The 19,435-nt window shown below is 47.3% G+C and overlaps 3 protein-coding genes across 3 annotated transcripts; all 3 read left to right on the forward strand.

The window, feature by feature from the left end:
• The first annotated feature begins 282 nt into the window (after positions 1 to 282).
• LOC125527924 (purple acid phosphatase 2) lies at positions 283 to 3,428 on the forward strand. Its single transcript, XM_048692425.2, has 5 exons — positions 283 to 839; positions 939 to 1,139; positions 1,250 to 1,361; positions 2,161 to 2,866; positions 2,963 to 3,428. The coding sequence occupies exons 1-5, from the start codon at positions 660 to 662 to the stop codon at positions 3,147 to 3,149; spliced, it is 1,386 nt and encodes a 461-aa protein (XP_048548382.2). The 5' UTR covers positions 283 to 659; the 3' UTR covers positions 3,150 to 3,428.
• Positions 3,429 to 5,294: 1,866 nt separating this feature from the next.
• LOC125527925 (uncharacterized) lies at positions 5,295 to 9,098 on the forward strand. Its single transcript, XM_048692426.2, has 4 exons — positions 5,295 to 5,509; positions 6,835 to 7,461; positions 7,773 to 7,948; positions 8,041 to 9,098. The coding sequence occupies exons 1-4, from the start codon at positions 5,505 to 5,507 to the stop codon at positions 8,640 to 8,642; spliced, it is 1,410 nt and encodes a 469-aa protein (XP_048548383.2). The 5' UTR covers positions 5,295 to 5,504; the 3' UTR covers positions 8,643 to 9,098.
• A 688-nt stretch (positions 9,099 to 9,786) lies between these two features.
• Positions 9,787 to 10,739, forward strand: LOC147973396 (photosynthetic NDH subunit of lumenal location 3, chloroplastic-like). The gene is made up of 2 exons (XM_087522066.1): positions 9,787 to 10,121; positions 10,201 to 10,739. The coding sequence occupies exons 1-2, from the start codon at positions 9,842 to 9,844 to the stop codon at positions 10,593 to 10,595; spliced, it is 675 nt and encodes a 224-aa protein (XP_087378192.1). The 5' UTR covers positions 9,787 to 9,841; the 3' UTR covers positions 10,596 to 10,739.
• Positions 10,740 to 19,435: the final 8,696 nt, after the last annotated feature.

Here is a 19,435-nt window from a genome sequence, read left to right on the forward strand (position 1 = left end):
CCATTATGCGAGATCTGTAACTGCGGCCGTCCGCGCCAGCCCGCAGAAATGTTTTTGCGCGAACTGCAATTTATGGACCGGAAGGATGCGGGGTCTGCTAGAGTTGATCTTAGCTCTCTAGCCCTGGTCGCCGTGCGTGGCGTCGCGGTCGGCGTGCCAATCCAATCGCTGGTCAAACAAGCCCGCCCATCTCGCTCCGGCGCGCCCACACGGTGGCCTGGTGGGAACGGCACGGGCGCCATATTCTTCTTCCCCAACGAACGAACGGCCCCCATGCCAAATCAAACAAACCAAAACCAGCTCCAGCTCCAGCTCCGAGTCAACTCTCCACCCCGTACTTCGGACTACTAGTTTAGTAGTTCGTCCGACTTGGCTGCCTCCCTTCTCCAGTCCACTCCGGCGAGCACAATCCCCGCATATTCCCCGCAAATCATACGACCCGGGCTTAAAAATCTCTGATGATTTGTTATTAGGGCTTACTATTAGTTAGAGCATGACGGAACGGGAAAAGATTCCCGCTGTCCTATATTACCCCATCCTCCTTCCTTCATTTCTTCCTCGGCCTCGCACTCAACGATCCCTCTCTTTCGACCTCCTCTCCTCTCTGCTTCCGTTTCCGCGCTAGCCTCGGTACGAGAAAGAAACAGGGGAGGGGAGGCATGGGGGCTCGCCGGCGCCTGGCGCTCCTCGCGCTCGCCGTGGCCCTCGCCGCGGCGGCGGCCACCACGGGCCACGCCGGCGTCACCAGCGCGTACCGGCGCAAGCTGGAGGCCACCGCCGACATGCCGTTCGACGCCGACGTCTTCCGCGTGCCGCCGGGCTACAATGCCCCTCAGCAGGTCCGTCCGTCCCTCTGATTTTCGATCTGTGGTTCTTGGGTCGGCCGTCAGGGAGCAATAATTCCTCATCTTGTTTTCATCGGGCGGTTCGTTGCGCAGGTGCACATCACGCTGGGCGACCAGACGGGCACGGCGATGACGGTGTCGTGGGTGACGGCGAGCGAGCTGGGCAACGGCACGGTGCGGTACGGCCCGTCGCCGGACAAGATGGAGATGACGGCGCAGGGCACGCACACGCGCTACGACTACTTCAACTACACCTCCGGCTTCATCCACCACTGCGTCCTCAGGAACCTCAAGGTAACCTGCGGAACCTCCTCGGGAAAACGAGCAGAGAACCCGAGAGCTGGCACACATCATGCACGCAACGGGCGCCGGCCGCCATTGATTTCGTGTGCTCCTGCGTGCAGCATGGCGTGAAGTACTACTACGCGATGGGGTTCGGCCACACGGTGCGCACCTTCTCCTTCACCGCCCCTCCCAAGCCCGGCCCCGACGTGCCCTTCAAGTTCGGCCTCATCGGTATGCTGTTCATCAGTTCGTTGGTACTGTACTCTTCTTGGTCATGCTTGATGAACACTGGAAAATAAGATCCGTGATGTACGAGTTGGTATAGTTAATTACTCCATGGATCGGCATAAACAAGATGGTTCGGTAGGATCTACGACAAGATGAGGAATGCCTGGCGAGAGCCAGCATCGGTCGTCAGTCATCGTTGTCGTCGCTAGACGTTAGCCAGCATCCGATCCATGTCAGAGATCCATATGCCAGTATGATAATCATCTTAGGTGCGTAGTTCGGCCGGCGTCATGCGTGCAAGTAGCTGACACGTCCACTTCCTTGCGGTCTGAATTTCATGGGATGTACTCCCTCCGTTCGGAATTACTTGTCTCGAATATGGATGTATCTAGAACTAAAATACATCTACATACATCCATTTCTGTAAAAAGTAATTCCGAACGGAGGGAGTATCGATCAAGACAAGATGGCCATGTTGACTGCCGCAGGAAACAATGTGCTCCAGACCAGTGAGCCAGTGAGCCAATGTCATAGGCTCATAGCTGTCTGAAATGAACAAGGAAAGTGAAAATTGACTAGGAGTAATTGGGAAAGAAAATCCTTAAAACAAAACAAAATAAATTGACTAGGAGTATTCGGTTAGCTAGCTGGATATTTATTTTGTTTTGAGGAATATATTCAAGCTGTATAGTAATTATTTTGATTTGCAGGAATAAATAATCAAGCCGGATCTTTTATTCATGTTTATTAATCCTTTTTGTGGGGATTTTTAATAAATATATTTATCAATTTTGCCGGGCAGGTGACCTGGGGCAGACGTTCGACTCCAACAGCACGCTGTCGCACTACGAGGCCAACGGCGGCGACGCGGTGCTCTTCGTGGGCGACCTCTCCTACGCCGACGCCTACCCGCTGCACGACAACCGGCGCTGGGACAGCTGGGCGCGCTTCGTGGAGCGCAGCGTGGCGTACCAGCCCTGGATCTGGACCGCCGGCAACCACGAGCTGGACTACGCGCCGGAGATCGGCGAGACGGTGCCCTTCAAGCCCTTCACCCGCCGCTACCGCACGCCGTACCGCGCCGCCGGCAGCACGGAGCCGCTCTGGTACTCGGTCAAGGTCGCCTCCGCCCACATCATCGTGCTCTCCTCCTACTCCTCCTACGGCAAGTACACGCCGCAGTGGACGTGGCTGTCGGACGAGCTGGGCCGCGTCGACCGCAAGGCCACGCCGTGGCTCATCGTGCTCATGCACTCGCCATGGTACAACAGCAACAACTACCACTACATGGAGGGGGAGACGATGCGGGTGCAGTTCGAGAGCTGGCTGGTGGCCGCCAAGGTGGACCTCGTCCTCGCCGGCCACGTCCACTCGTACGAGCGCAGCCGCCGCTTCTCCAACGTCGCCTACAACATCGTCAACGGCAAGGCCACGCCCGTGCGCGACTTGGACGCGCCCGTCTACGTCACCATCGGCGACGGCGGCAACATCGAGGGCATCGCCAACAAGTACGTATACGTTGCTTGCTTGAATTTATATGCAGGGTGCTCTGCTCTGCTCCGGCCATGCATTGCTGACATGACAAAATGAATGAATGGATGCAGCTTCACGGAGCCGCAGCCGTCCTACTCGGCCTTCAGGGAGGCGAGCTTCGGGCACGCGACGCTGGAGATCAAGAACCGGACGCACGCCTACTACGCGTGGCACCGCAACCACGACGGCGCCAAGGCCACAGCCGACTCCGTCTGGCTCACCAACAGACACCACCTCCCCACCGACGACTCCAAGTGAAGTGGCCGGACGGATCATCTGCCCCTTTACTTGAGCAACGTGGGGTTTTTCTTACATGTTGATCCATCTGGCTGCGATGGGACAGAAGAGAAGACATCTTGGGCAGCTGCAAATGGTTGCTACACGGCTGCTTCTTTCATCTCATGTCTCCGACATTGTGAATCTCTTGAGCTCGAGCCGTAGTTAGTGCAATTAGTCATGTAACCTTAAGGGTAAAGCTCTTGCGCGTAGTCTCGTTTGAAATAAAATAACAAAAGAGATTTGGGAGGTTCTTCTCAAGCACCTGATCTGCATTCCACTATATACATATGTGTTGACTGAAACTGTGCATGATAATCAGATCATGTGCAGAGAGCATCATTTCTTCTAAATATAATATTCAAACGTGCTCCACGCTCCTGATTTCTTTCCTGGCAGGTAATCAGATGGTCAGAGTATAACAGAGATATGCTAGGGTAATTGGGAACATCAAACTCCAGGAAAATGAAATGAACTCTGCTGGGGGAAACGTCTCCTACCGCGTCCCTCCGCCTATTTCGACAAGTAAAATGAAGGGAAGCTCGTACTACTAGTAGCGTGCTTTGGAGTTGTAACATGTAGTGTCGAGGTCTTGTAATGGTTGTTGCTATCTTCTACTCCCTCCATCCCAAAATATAAAATCATTTTTGACATTAATGGTCTTACATTTTAGGACGGAGGATGTGTAAAACAATGAAACGTACCTATTTTGTGTACTCCCCGGGAAAAGGAGTACAAGTAGTTCAATAACAACGTAAAAAGAAAAAAAACAAAGAAAAGAGTCAATTACACCACTAATGCTTAAACTTGGTAAGAAAATTCATTTTACTGCTAAAACTTGCAGCATATATTGAACTGGTGCCACAAGTTGGCTCAGGCATACATGTATGGTGCAAATTATGTTTGGATACAAAATCAACACTAACGAGGCGCACCAGCATGGCATGGGGCCCGCGGTCAGCAACCAAATGACGGAGGTAAGGCGTGTGGCCTACTATTGTTTGAAAACTCCCTCATATTTATTTTCTAATAAAAACTCGCGCGAGTCAATTTGAATAGTAGTTGGCCGCATGGGTTCACGTGTCAACTCGGTTCCACAGGAGCATTTCATGTCCTATATGGATACATCTGAAATATATTCTTTGAGTCTTAAGTGGGCCGCGGTCCATGAGGCCCATTTTGCACTTCTTTAAATCTTATAGAAAATATGTAAATTATAATCATGTGATATAAATAATACACATGTAAATAAAATTAATTGCATTACAAAAATAATCAAGTTTTATAATTTAACATTTATCCATATATTTAAATTATAAAATACAAAACTATTCATGCAATATATAATACATCAAAGTAATTTTATATGCTTCTATGTATTTTAGTAAATGCTTATAGAAATTTGAAATTGTTCAAAGTTCAAAGCAAAATATTCATGTAGTATATTTAAGTGTTCAGGCTTTACAAAGGTTTTTGTTCATCTATATATTTGAAGAAATGTTTATAGAAGTTTGAAAATCTTAACAGTTTTAACAAAATATCTGTGCAGTATACAAAAGTGTTCAAGCTTTAAGAAAGTTTATATTTTTCTATATTTGAATAAATGCTTATATAAGTTTAAAATGTTCTTGCTTTTAATAAAATAATTATGTACCTGTTCATTTTGTTTTGCAAGATTTTTGTTTATAGTACACGATTATAGTTTACATATAGAAAAAAAAAACAGTGCAAAATGGGTCGTAGGGACAGCAGCCCCCTTAAGACTAAAAAACCTTTAAAAAATCGACTTCTCTCGACAGCTCCCGGATCCAATCTGACATCGACAAGGTCAGGCCGGCTTCGGTACGGGAGCGGCGACAGCGGCGCGTCGGTGACTCGTTCTGGTGGTGATAGTGGTCGTTCGGTGGTCCATGAATCTCGATGTAGTTTTTACTATGTTTGAAGTGCTTTGTACTTCCGGTGAATCTTCATGATAGATATGATTCTTTTGGAGAAAAAACCTAACTTTATAGACATCTCGAGCGTAGACAATCCTTGAGACAAGGGTATTACCGCCAAGACTGGAGGTGACGGCCTGACGGGGACGCAAGACCCGGGACGCAGGCCACCTCGTCACCGCTCCTTCCATTGGCCGCGCCCACGGACGCAGGCCGACAGTTTCCCGTCCTGCCCCTCCCTCGTCGCTAGTCGTTGCTTGCTCCGATTTTCCACCCACAATCCGGGGCAAAACACCCGGGGAGCGAAGCAAGAAACCGAGGGCTCTCCTCCCAGGCGCGGATCTACCAGCCTACCAGGGCGCGCAGACCGGGCGAGGCCTTGGCCTTCCGCTCCTCCAGCATGAGGTAAGCTCCTGGCTCCACACGCGCTGGTTCCTCTCTTCTACCTTGGATTCCAGCACTGCTGCATAGATAGCTTCGTCAGGCCAATGGGGAATTTTCTTTCTTTTATGCTAGCTCTATGCGTGAATGGTGCTCATCTGGCGCCCATCTCGAGTTAATTAGGCCAAGACAGGGGATTTCCCACTGATTGTATGCGTTACCCGGCCGAATGAGGCGGGATGGAGCAGGATTAATTAGTGGATCAGGCTCTGTATCCAGCAAAGGCAGATGCGTAGATGTGTGTTCGAGCAATGCCTTCAGGTGCCCGAGCGAGCGACTCGGATGTGCGTTTGGGGAATGCCATTTTGATTGATGGCCGGGGTGAATCTGATCCAGGGACGCCAGCCGCAAGCTCGATCCCGTAATCCCGTTGACCTTAGCCGTGTGGTCTGGTTGCTAACGATGGCCGGTTGCCTGCTCCACTAAGTGCAAGCCACACGAATCTGGTGGTAGTATCTGTGGCTGTGAGGCTGCGCTCAGCTCCCTGCACTTGCAGAATGCTAGAGATTCAAGTGAGACGGAGGAACGTTATCATTCTCGGTCCGGTTCTCAGATCCTTGAGTGAAACAGGGGAAACAGGAATATTCTTGTTCTTCCATTGTCACCCCTTCCCTTTTCGGATGCTGATGTAGCCTGAAAGCGAGGATCTCATGACAACCACCACGGCAGACTCTTGGTACCTCTGTGAGACCACCTTAAGCATCATGCGATCGGCATATATAGCTTTGTTTTAGATGGATTGGCTTGTTAACTAGTACTAGGTCCTAAGCTTCAGTTCCAGGGGAGACATTTCGTTCGTTTAAACCAACTAGTAGTATAGCAGTTCAGATACTCTACTTTGCAGTTTTGCATGGAAATCTTTGAACGTTTCCTCATCACACCCTTCCAATTTATAGTGACAAATTCACCAAATATTATGCGTACAGTCCAAAGCATGAAAAACAGGAACTCTTCTAGGTATTATGTCTACAATTCCTATGTGGTGTGAATGCAATTAACTTTTTGGAGCATACTTCAGTATTCATTCATTACAACCGTTTCATTCTAGATCTTTTGCACCCATTGGCCACGCCTCAAAACATACTGTGCACATGTGAGACACCCTATAGATCCTTGCTAAGGACTTAAGGAGTGAATTTAAGCTTAATTGCACTGATGATGTGAATAGTGGATTGAAACATGTTTACTCTGTTGTGTCACAGAAATATCCCCAGGATTCTGTTACTGTCATGTGGCATCCATAGGGGTATATGGAATGTTTACCTAATTATTATTCTGCCTTCTTTCAGGGGAAAAAAGATGATATATGGATTCTCCATCTCCCTTATCCTCATCAACCTGGCTTCCATAATGGAGCGGGCTGATGAGAATCTCCTCCCCGCTGTTTACAAGGAAGTCAGTGCCGCCTTCGATGCTGGTCCTACTGATCTGGGGTACCTTACGTTTATAATGAACTTTCTGAAGTCCATAGCATCTCCCTTGGCAGGTGTCCTTGCTCTTCAGTATGATCGCCCCACTATTCTTGCGGTCGGAACTATCTTCTGGGCTCTATCAACAGGGGCCGTTGGTGTCAGCCAGTATTTTCAGCAGGTTGCATTCTGGAGAGGTGTAAATGGTGTTGGACTTGCCATTGTCATACCATCACTTCAGTCCTTCATTGCTGATAGCTACAGAGAGGGCACCCGTGGCGCCGGATTTGGTTTGTTGAGTCTCATTGGCTCAATAGGTGGTATAGGAGGAAGTATTGTGGCAACAGTCATGGCTGGAAGGGATTATTGGGGATTCCCTGGATGGCGGTTTGCATTTATTGTGGTCGCGTTTGCAAGCTTGTTGATTGGGCTTCTTGTTTACTTTTACACCGTTGATCCTAGAAAAACATCTCCAGGAAATTTTGGTGATGACGACACCCATGAGAGGTACGGTTTTCCTCTGATTTTTGATAAATTCTTTGATAGACTTTTAGTAGTTTTGATGAATCATGAAAACATAATTAGCATGTAATAGTAGTATTGCTGGTGATCAAGTGCTGACATTTATTTTCTGTTTTCACTATATCCAACATCATGCTTGCAACTTTTCTCATTCAACTTTTCAGCTGAGTTGGAATTTTGTAGTGCACCTTGTTTTCTTTTCTAAGCTGATGTGTTTGATTCTACATTAACTTTCCATATAACAGTATGTGTATCTGTCCTTGAAGCATAATGTTGCTATCTCATGTAAATGGCAGGTCACGTTTGGTTGGTAACAGTGTTTTTCCTCCACTGTCCATCTGGAAGGATTCATGGATAACAGCAAGATCTGTCATGAAAGTGCGGACATTTCAAATCATCGTCCTGCAAGGCATAGTCGGCTCCTTGCCATGGACCGCTGTTGTTTTCTTCACAATGTGGTTTGAGCTAATTGGTACGAGGACAGACAAACGGAAATTTTCAATATTTGAACTGACAATAACGTCTTTCGGGATTAAACATTAACAAAGTCTTGAAACCTCGTAGGTTTCGACAACAAAAGCTCGGCGGGGTTAAACAGCCTATTCGCCATCGGCTGCGCGAGTGGGTCATTTCTTGGTGGAGTAATCGCAGACCGCGTGTCAAGACACTACCCGGATTCAGGCCGCATCATGTGTGCTCAGTTCAGTGCCTTCATGGGCATCCCTTTCACATGGATCCTCCTCACGGTCATCCCGCAGTCGGTCGACTACTGGTACAGCTACGCCGTCACGCTGTTCCTGATGGGGCTCACCATAAGTTGGTGCGCCACCTGCGCAAACAACCCGATGTTCGCGGAGGTGGTCCCTCCCAAGCACCGCACCATGATCTACGCGTTTGACCGCGCGTTCGAGGGCTCCTTCTCCTCGCTGGCCGCTCCTGCCGTCGGCATGGTGACTGAGAGGGTATATGGCTACAACGCAAAGACGGTGAATCTAGCGGACGGGTCGGTGGCAGGGGCGTATGCGCTCTCGAGAGGGCTGCTGACCATGATGATTGTTCCTTTTGGTCTGTGCTGCCTGTTCTACACCCCGCTGTACTTTGTGTTCAAGCGCGACCGTGAGAACGCGAGGTTGGCGGCCAGTGCCAAGGATCTGGAGCTAATGTGATGCTCCGCGGTTTTTTTTTATCAGCTGCAGTGTTCGTTAATGCGGTTAGTTGATTCAGCTTGGGGTTGAAATGGTGCAGTTGACAGAATACTACAGGTTTCACCTTCTTCAGACAGATGAGAAGTACACCTTCAGACAAATGAAAAGAAATACACGAGTACACCTTCAGACAGATGACAAGATATACACGGGTAGAGTCGGTGATTTTAATTTTGTCAATTAGAGAGGATATATATTGTACTAATACATTGTGTAGGTAAATAAATGGCAGCTGTCATGTTCAATCTCACCGCAATTAGGATTTATTTTTTCTTTTGTCGCCTGTAATCCTGAGCTGAATTTTTGGATGAAGATGGCATTGCCCCTGATCCTGAAGTAATGAACTAAACTTGGTTCAGCATGTGCAACATTCACTTTGACCAATTTGACACTCTAATTGAATTTGTATTTGCCTCCTGTATGGTGCCTCCGGCATTATGTTTTCTTGTACAGAAGCTGCATCTTTTGAGTTCGGACAACCAAAACAAGCATCCACCACAACTTTGTAGTGCAGTTTCTCATGTTGCCAAAAACACCAGATTAGGAAATTATTTGTTCAATGTTTACATTTCCAACAAAATTGTACAATAAATCTTGTAAACAATGAGCAAAAACCGCTGATTCAAACTTGTAAACAATGCACACAGTTGGCGAAGAGCTTGAGCACTTCTACTTGCAAGAAGCTTAACCTACAATTGTTTATACGCCTAAAACAAATGTAGGATGCTCATGCTTTCAAATGGAGAATCAGTCCATGAACTAAATCTTGGAGGCATGCAGGACCAAAATCATATTTTTGAGAATATATAAACTGGACAACTTTAAAACATGCCTTGCTGCATTCTGTAACTCTGCTTCCCAACTAACAATGGTTAATTCAGTTTAGATTTCCATCTAGTTGAGAAATTCATGTTCCACCTTCAGGTAGATGAACTGTAGAATTAGAGAGAATATAAATTGTAGATGAAGAAATGGCATCCATCTCCTTTTATTATCCTGCCTAGGATCAGTGTAGTTTGTGGGGTATTTCTCACGAGAGTATTGGTAAAAATACAACCTCTGAACAAAAAAGGATAATCATTTATTTTCAGAGCTCCGTTCCTCATCCTTTTGTAACGCACACCACTCGTCTTTCATCCAGTCCCACGCCCACGGCGCACATGGCAAGCGCCTACCTCTCAAGCTTCCAGGCTGCCCCCACCGCCACCGGCGGCGGCGCCGGCGCGTCACCGAGGCCGAGGCCAAGAGCGGTGACATGCCACGCCTCCGAGCCGTCGGGCAGGCGATCAGTTTGCCTCCGCCTCGGCATCAGCCTCGCCACCGCCGCCGTGCTCCACACAGCGCCCGCCCACGCCACCGACGAGGACCCGGAGCCGGAGCCGGCCAACAACGGCTGGTGGCTCACCGAGTTCCCCTTGCCGGTGCCCAAGATCCGCAACAGTACGTACCGCCAACCTTCCCATACACACTCCTACCATATATAGCACCTCGATCATGCTCAAAGATTTTCATGGTGCAGAGGAGATCAACAATGGCGAGTCGGGGACGCGGTCCTTCGTGAAGAACGGCATCTACATGGCCGACATCGGGCCGAGCTTCGCGGCGCACGCCTACCGGATACGCAGCTCCGCCTTCGACCTGCTGGCGCTGGAGGACCTGCTCGGCAAGGAGGCCTCCAACTACGTCAACAAGTACCTCCGCCTCAAGGCCACCTTCATCTACTACGACTTCGACAAGCTCATCACCGCCGCCGACCCCGACGCCAGGCCGCCGCTCCTCGGCCTCGCCAACCGCCTCTTCGACAGCTTCGAGAGGCTGCAGGCCGCCGTCACCACCAAGGACGACGCCGACATCGGGTCCTGCTATGCTGATACCAAGCTCATCCTGCAGGAAGTCATGACAAGAATGGCCTAGCTAGCTAGCTTGCTTGCTAGGACAAACACCTCTTTAATTTTCTCTGAATGTACATTTAGTAATGATACTGAGAAATACCACGATTTTAGTCTTGAACAATTGGTAGAGATACCACACAGTTAATGGAATGCTTCTTCCGAGCAATTAGTCAGAGTTAATTATGTGAATGCTCCGCAGATTTTTTTAACAGTTTCTTGTTTCAGTTGCAGTGTGCGTTAACTGGTTAATTGATTCAGTTTGGGGTTGAAGACAGAGAACAGGTTTCACCTTCTTCAGATACTCCCTCCGCTCACAAATATAAGATGTTTTGGATATTTTACTATGGACTACATAAATACTGAAATCAGTGAATAAACACACTAAAACGTGTCGATATACATTCTATTCAGGAAAAAGTTAAAACATCTTATATTTGTGAAAGGAGGGAGTAGATGAAAAGTACATGATACACACCACCTTCTTCAGTTCAGACTTCAGACAGATGAAAAGTACACGAGCACAGACCACCTACTTCAGACAGATGGAAAATACATCTTTTTTTTGTACAATTAGAGAGGATAAATTCTACTAATGTATTGTGTAGATAAACAAATAAACCCCCTCAGGGTCACTGTAGTTTGGGAGTATTTCTCAAGAGAGTTTTGGTAAAAAAAAATGACATTAAAAGTTAACTTTTATTAGATCAGAAATAGTTAAATGACCAATCAAAGATTGCACCATGAAATTTCAACCTAACTATACTATTATATACTCCCTCCGTCCCAATTCTTGTCTTAGATTTGTCTAAATACGGATGTATCAAGTCACGTCTTAGTATTAGATACATCCGTATCTAGACAAATTTAAGACAAGAATTTTGGGACGGAGGGAGTATATTCGAAGAATTGTCAATTGGATTTGAAGTTTGAATCACTTTGGTTTGGACTAGTGTCACCTCATCTCTAGTTGTAAGTTGTAACTACATTATACAAAAACTCCCAATAAAAATACCCTTATACCCAAATAACATAGCATGTGTCTTGTTGCTTTGCTGTCAAACTTTTGGTAATTTTAACTACATATACTAAATCTCCCAATAAAAATTACCCTTTACCCAAATAACTCCAGGATATATTTTCTGTTGTTGTCTGAAAGCGTGGACTAAGCAAGACTGAAAGAGAAACATCCACACTGACAAATGCTGATACTATTTGCAGAGTATGTAAACAGCTATATATACTCATTTGGTTTGCCACCTAAAGTAGCTCTATTTGCAGAATAACTCCAGTATATGTTGTTATAGCGTGTAAGTTCAGAGAAGCATAGAGAAAGACAGGATCGTATGGATTGACCTGCTCCTGCAAACTGTTTCAAGTTCAAGCCTTCTTAATTGCCTCTCTCCAATCCAAATTCATACCAAAACCATGCATGGCTACAGTTAAGGTACAGTAGCTTCGACCACTGATTAAGCCCCAAACACCAAGCTTGCATCACCTTACCAAAAGTATTCATCAAATCATTCACACGGACACACTAGCAGGCTAGCAGCTAATTAAGGAGTAGCTTTGGAGACTAAATAAAGAACTAAGCTGGCTACCGTTCTACTTGCTTCACAGAGAAAGACATGATCATATGGATTGACTTGCTCTTGCGACATTTTAATGTTTCAAGTTCCAACCTTGTTAATTGTCTCTCCCCAACCCAGATTTGCAGCTAAGATAGCTCCCACCACAGATTAGGCCCAACTATAGTGCTAGACATGCATCACATTCCCTGAAGAACTGAAGAACTAACCGGCTATGGCTCTAATTAAAAGCAGCAAGCTTGAGATTCATCAAGCGGCCTCAACCAGACATGGATTTTTAGAGCACTTGCACCCAGGTCCTGCTATCCTAGCTGTCCAATACCGCTTTAAGATCCGTGCAACACAACTAACTTTATATATGAAATTTTCTCTTTTTTGTTTCTCTCACATAGAACATATCTTGAAGTTCAAACCTATGCAGCGTGGCAAAGCTTTCTAACTAGAATCTAGGATAAATCTTTCAGAATTTTTTGTCCGACATAAATACTAAAAATATGATTTTTTTAATCAAACAATATGTATTTTGTATATTTATATTTGGCAAAAAAATCTGAAAGATTTATCCTAGATTCTACTTAGAAAGCTTTGCCACGCTACATAGGTTTGAACTTCAAGATATGTTTTATGTGGGAGAAACAAAAAAGAGAAATGTATTTGCACGAATCTTAAAGCAGAAGATGGATGGCTAGATAGAGAGGGCCTGGGTGCATGTGCTCTAATATATATTTTTGGCCTCAACCGGGGCATGGAAGAGAGGCACGTACTGTCCATTGGCGTCGTAGGAGTGTGAGCGGTGCCAAACCCTGACAATCTCGACGGGGACGACGTTGGCCGAGCCATACTTGTCGTAGTAGTCGGTCCGGAGCTCATGGGGCACTAGTAGAAAAAGGACCTAATGTGAAGCACATTAGTCCCGGTTTGTAACTGAACCGGCACTAATGTGACCATTAGTGCCGGTTCGAACGACTATGCATTAGTGCCGGTTCGTGTTGAACCTTTAGTACCGGTTCGTGCCATGAACCGGTACTAAAGGGGTGGTGGCAGGCTGCCGTCAGGCCAGGGCCCCACAAGCCCCTTTAGTGCCGGTTTAGTACCGGTTTGTGTCACAAGCTGGCACTAAAGGAGTCTTAACCTATAGTCCCGGTTGGAGACACAAACAGGCACTATAGGCCAATTTTCAAACTCTACCCCCTCCCCCCCCCCCCAATCGCCATTTCAGTTTTGAAAAAAACAAAAAAAATGATAAAAACTTTAAAAATTTAAATCCTTCCAGATGTAGTTATGTTACTACATCTACTAGTTAGGAGAATTTAAAAACTTAAATTTGGACATGTTTTGCAAAAAAGTGTGATGAAGTAAAACGACTATATCTTGCAAATGATATAATATATCAAAATGTTCAGCACGAAAATTCGCATCCGATTTTGATAGCCATAGGTCTATTTGCAAATTTTTAGAATCCTCAAATTCTAAAAGGAAAAAAAGATATGCTCAAATTTTAGTTTTTTTGAATTTTGGTCAAATTGTGATCAAACTACTTATTCAAGAAATATTAATGTTACTAAATAATTATTCAAGAATATTAGTGTTACTAAATAATTATTTCAGTTTCTTGAATTTTGGTCAAATCTAGTCAAACTACTTATTCAAGAAATATTAGTGTTACTAAATAATTATTGTTTTTTAGAATAATAGTTTCAAATTCAAACGGTGAAACATGTGACCTAATGCTCAAGCTAAACTCCCGAGGGTTAATAGGATTGACAACTTACTATTGTCAGCCAAACAACAAGTGCAGACTTGGAAACTAGGAAAAATAGAACTTCGAAGTTAAGCATGCTCAGGCTGGAGTAGTGAGAGGATGAGTGACTGGCCGGGAAGTTAGATGATTTAGAATGAATGATTCACACTTGAGCAGTTAAGAGGGGTGATTAGAGACTAAATCGTCAAATAATTTAGAAAATTGAAAATCAGAAAAAAAATCAATTTTTTTTCCAAAAAATTCAAAAAAACCTTTAGTACCGCTTGGTGTTAGGTCCCCCAAACCACGGCGCGGGCTCAAGCCACGTGGTGGGTTTTTAGTGACGGTTCGTGCAGAGGTCCCCTTTTAGTGCCGGTTGCAGAACCGGGACTAAAGGCCCTTACGAACCGGTGCTATAGCCCGGTTATGCACTAGTGGGGGATCTCTCTCGAGGGTGCTCCAGCTCAAGGACGACTGAAAGGATCGATATGGTTGACTAGAGGGGGGGTGAATAGGCAACTACCAATTTTTACTTTGCATCAAAGTAGGTTGTCTAGATGTGCAACTAGGTGAGCAACCTATATGATGCAATAACAACAAGCATACAAGCAAGCAAGGGAAAAAACACTAAAGAGCTTGCACAAGTAAAGGTAAGAGATAACCAAGAGTGGATCCGGTGAAGACGAGGATGTGTTACCGAAGTTCCTTCCTTTTGAAGGGAAGTACGTCTCCATTAGAGCGGTGTGGAGGCACAATGCTCCCCAAGAAGCCACTAGGGCCACCGTATTCTCCTCACGCCCTCACACAATGCGAGATGCCGTGATTCCACTATTGGTGCCCTTGAACGCGGCGACCGAACCTTTACAAATAAGGTTGGGGCAATCTCCACAACTTAATCGGAGGCTCCCAACAAGACCACGAAGCTTCACCACAATGGACTATGGCTCCGTGGTGACCTCAACCGTCTAGGGTGCTCAAACACCCAAGAGTAATAAGATCCGCTAGAGATGAGTGGGGGAATCGAAAATCCCTTGGTGGAAGTGTAGATCGATGCCTTCTCAACCACTCCTGAGCAAATCAACAAGTTTGATTGGCTAGAGAGATAGATCGGGCGAAAATGGAGCTTGGAGCATTTAATGGAGCTTGAGCAATAAATGGAGATTGGGGGAGGAAGAGGTAAGTCAAAGAGAAGAAGGGGACTCCCTTTTATAGTGGGGGCAACAATCCAACCGTTGCCCCCCACCAACCAGCCCCGCACAGGGCGGTACTACCGCTGAGAGGGGGCGGTACTACCGCCAGGACAACGGTACTGCCGCGCCAGCCAGCGGTACTGCCGTGCTGAGGAGACTAGTAGGAAAAGTGCCCAAACGCGGTACTACCGTGGTGGTAGGGGCGGTACTACCGCTCCTGGAACGGTACTACCGCCTCTACAACCGCAACTAGTGCCGCAAAACCCGACACGAGAAAAAGACCTCTCGAATTGAGGCGGTAGGAGCCAGACTGCCCAGCGGTACTACGGCATCGGGGTCACGGGCGGTACTACCGCTGTGGAGCGGTACTGCCGCTTGTGACCCTTCGGCCGTACTACCGCTGGCAGTGCGGTACTACCGCTGGGGCACGCGCGAGAGAGAGAATCTCTCAAAGATGCTGAGGACAAGGCGGAGGTGCCAGGCACCCCAGCGGTACTACTGCTGTGGAGCCACGGGCGGTACTACCGCTGTGGAGCGGTACTGGCGCTTGGCTCCTCAGCGGTACTACCGCTGGGTTGCGCGGTACTACCGCTTGGACCCAGACATGACAAGGAAGAGAGGGGAGATCTCTTCAATGGAATGGAGATGCTCGGAGGGTGAGAAGCTGATGTGTACGTGATGATTCCACCCATGCAATACCCTAGCGGACCCCCTCTTGATAGTACGGTGCCCTCTACGCAACTAGTCCACCGAGAAAGAAACGAAAGAGCTACACCGTCTTGAAATACACTCCGAGGGGAAGAAAGCGTCTCGTGCCAGGGGAGAATCTGTGAATTATTCAAAGCACAAGATTAGTCCGCAAACATGTTGTCATCAATCACCAAAACTACCTTAAGAGAGATATGCCGTAACAATCTCCCCCTTTTTGGTGGATTGATGACAACTAGGGATTTGCGCAAGGAAAAGAAATAAAACGAAGAAAACTAAGAACAACAAAATATAGATGGGCTCCCCCAGAATGTGTGCACCTAGATATGGCACGACACACACATTCGGATCAACACTCCCCCTATATTTTATAGTCCAACAATACTAAGCACAAGATATATGAGAGAAGAGAATAAACAGGACAAGCATGCATCTCATAATAAACTATAGTAGTCTGAATAGACATAAGTAATAAGGTAGCGATAGGGAGCATATGTCTCACACCATATGTCTAGAACTTATGTCTCACACCAAGCCAAACCAAATAAAACACCAAGAGAACACACAAGAAACCATAAGACGACTCAACGACTCAAAGCACGGCAAAAACATAAATCCCTACACTCTCTCCCCCTTTGGCAGCGAGACACCAAAAAGGGCAAAGAGTGACGCTACGACTCCAGGTGATGGGAAGATGAAGATCTCGAACATCACATCTCTGCATCTTCATTGTGGGTCGAAAACTGCTCGGCATCGGAGTCGGTCCAATGGCAATTCTGATGAATCCAGTCCTCCTCTTCAGTGATCTGACCCTCAGACCCACTGGCAACTGTTGCTCCCATCTGACGCATGAGCTCCTTGTGGCGCGTCCTGGCATGCTTCTCCGCCACATGAGTCATGTACTGACCATGAGACTCCATGCAGAAAAGCTTTTTCATCTTGCGCTTAAGCTTCTGTGCCCACGATAGTTCTGTACTAGAGGGGCCAAAGTCCTCCTCATGATCATCAATAGCAGCCCCACCCTCGGTCCCCATGGCAGCAGCAGCAGCAGACGGATCCCCCATGGCAGCAGCAGCAGACGGACCCCCTGTGGCAGCAGTAGTAGATGGACCCCCTGTGTGAGGCGCTGTCCAATTGTCCTTCTTCCTTAGACGCTTGATCTCATGAGAAACCAAGTCTCCAGTTTCTAGCAACACTCTGGGATAAGTCTGTGCCCAGGCCCTCTCAATGAGCCTCATGATGAATGGACCATATATAGGGCACTTGCGCTCAGACACGGCAGAGAGAAGTTCAGACCACATGACATGAGAAATATCCAGGCTCTCTCCAGTGCTTGCTTCCTTCTCATGCTGATAGAAAAGGAGCATGTCCACGAGGTAAGAGTGGACCATATCCAGATTCTCGATCCGAGGGAAGAGAGTCTCACGAAGATGCGATGAAGAATGTCCAGATACAGAGACAGCTCATAGGTCTTCTTCTCAGTTACTGGGTGAACTTTCACAGTACAGTAGGGCCAAAGGGCTTGCTTGTGGATGGATGTAGCATTGCAGTGAGGGCGAAAACCGACAGGAGTCTCAAGCCCGTGATCCACCACATCAAGTAACTCCATGAAAGCCTTCCACTTGACAGAAAGCAGCTTGCCATTGGTCATCCATGTCAGAGTCCTGTCGACATCCGTCCCAAGATGGACGGTGCCATAGAATTGAGCCACTAAATCCGCATCGAAATCCTTGTTGAATTGCATGATCCTGAGAATGTTCAGCTGAGTGCACATCTGAAGGGCTTCGCCAAAGTACTCCGGGTCCTTCTCCATAGCATCAGTGTCAATGGAGCGAACATCAACAAAAAGATTCTTCTTGGCCTTGATCACATCAAAGTAGATGGCAAACTGAAAACGGTTCCAGAACGGGCGGTTGACCAAAGTGGGTTCTGTTGGGAACGTAGCAAAATTCAAAATTTTCCTACGTGTCACCAAGATCTATCTATGGAGTCATCTAGCTACGAGGGAGGAGTGGATCTACATACCCTTGTAGATCGCGCGCGGAAGCATTCAAGAGAACGGGGTTGATGGAGTCGTACTCGTCGTGATCCAAATCACCGATGATCCTAGCGCCGAACGGACGGCACCTCCGCGTTCAACACACGTAAGGAGCAGCGACGTCTCCTCCTTCTTGATCCAGCAAGGGGGGAGGAGAGGTTGATGGAGATGGCTCCAGCAGCAGCACGACGGCGTGGTGGTGATGGAGCTGCAGTACTCCGGCAGGGCTTCGCTAAGCACTATGGAGGAGGAGGATGTGTTGGAGAGGGAGAGGGAGGCACCAAAGGCGTGTCTTGGGAGGCCCTCCTTTCCCCACTATATATAGGGAGTCCAAGGGGGGGCGCCGGCCCTAGGAGATCCAATCTCCTAGGGGGGGTGTGGCCAAGGGAGGAATCCCTCCTGCCCAAGGCACCTAGGAGGTGCCTTCCCCCTTTGGGACTCCTCCCTTCCTTGAACCCTAGGCGCATGGGCCTCTTGGGGATGGTGCCCTTGGCCCATATAGGCTAAGGCGCAACCCCTACAGCCCATGTGCCCCCCCGGGGCAGGTGGCCCCACCCGGTGGACCCCCGGGACCCTTCCGGTGGTCCCGGTACAATACCGGTGACCCCGAAACTTGTCCCGATGGCCGAAATAGCACTTCCTATATATAATTCTTTACCTCCGGACCATTCCGGAACTCCTCGTGACATCCGGGATCTCATCCGGGACTCCGAACAACATTCGGGTTACTGCATATACATATCCCTACAACCCTAGCGTCACCGAACCTTAAGTGTGTAGACCCTACGGGTTCGGGAGACATGTAGACATGACCGAGATCGCTCTCTGGTCAATAACCAACAGCGGGATCTGGATACCCATGTTGGCTCCCACATGTTCCACGATGATCTCATCGGATGAACCACGATGTCAAGGACTTAATCAATCCCGTATACAATTCCCTTTGTCTATCGGTACGATACTTGCCCGAGATTCGATCGTCGGTATCCCGATACCTTGTTCAATCTCGTTACCGGCAAGTCTCTTTACTCGTTTCGTAACACATCATCCCGTGATCAACTCCTTGATCACATTGTGCACATTATGATGATATCCTACCGAGTGGGCCCAGAGATACCTCTCCGTTTACACGGAGTGACAAATCCCAGTCTCGATTCGTGCCAACCCAACAGACACTTTCGGAGATACCTGTAGTGTACCTTTATAGCCACCCAGTTACGTTGTGACGTTTGGCACACCCAAAGCACTCCTACGGTATCCGGGAGTTGCACAATCTCATGGTCTAAGGAAATGATACTTGACATTAGAAAAGCTTTAGCATACGAACTTCATGATCTTGTGCTAGGCTTAGGATTGGGTCTTTGTCCATCACATCATTCTCCTAATGATGTGATCCCGTTATCAATGAAATCCAATGTCCATGGTCAGGAAACTATAACCATCTATTGATCAACGAGCTAGTCAACTAGAGGCTTACTAGGGACATGGTGTTGTCTATGTATCCACACATGTATCTGAGTTTCCTATCAATACAATTCTAGCATGGATAATAAACGATTATCATGAACAAGGAAATATAATAATAACTAATTTATTATT

The sequence above is a fragment of the Triticum urartu genome, chromosome 5A (genome assembly GCF_056163025.1).
Source record: "Triticum urartu cultivar PI428250 chromosome 5A, HENAU_Tu73, whole genome shotgun sequence".
In the NCBI taxonomy this organism is placed as follows: Eukaryota; Viridiplantae; Streptophyta; class Magnoliopsida; order Poales; family Poaceae; genus Triticum; species Triticum urartu.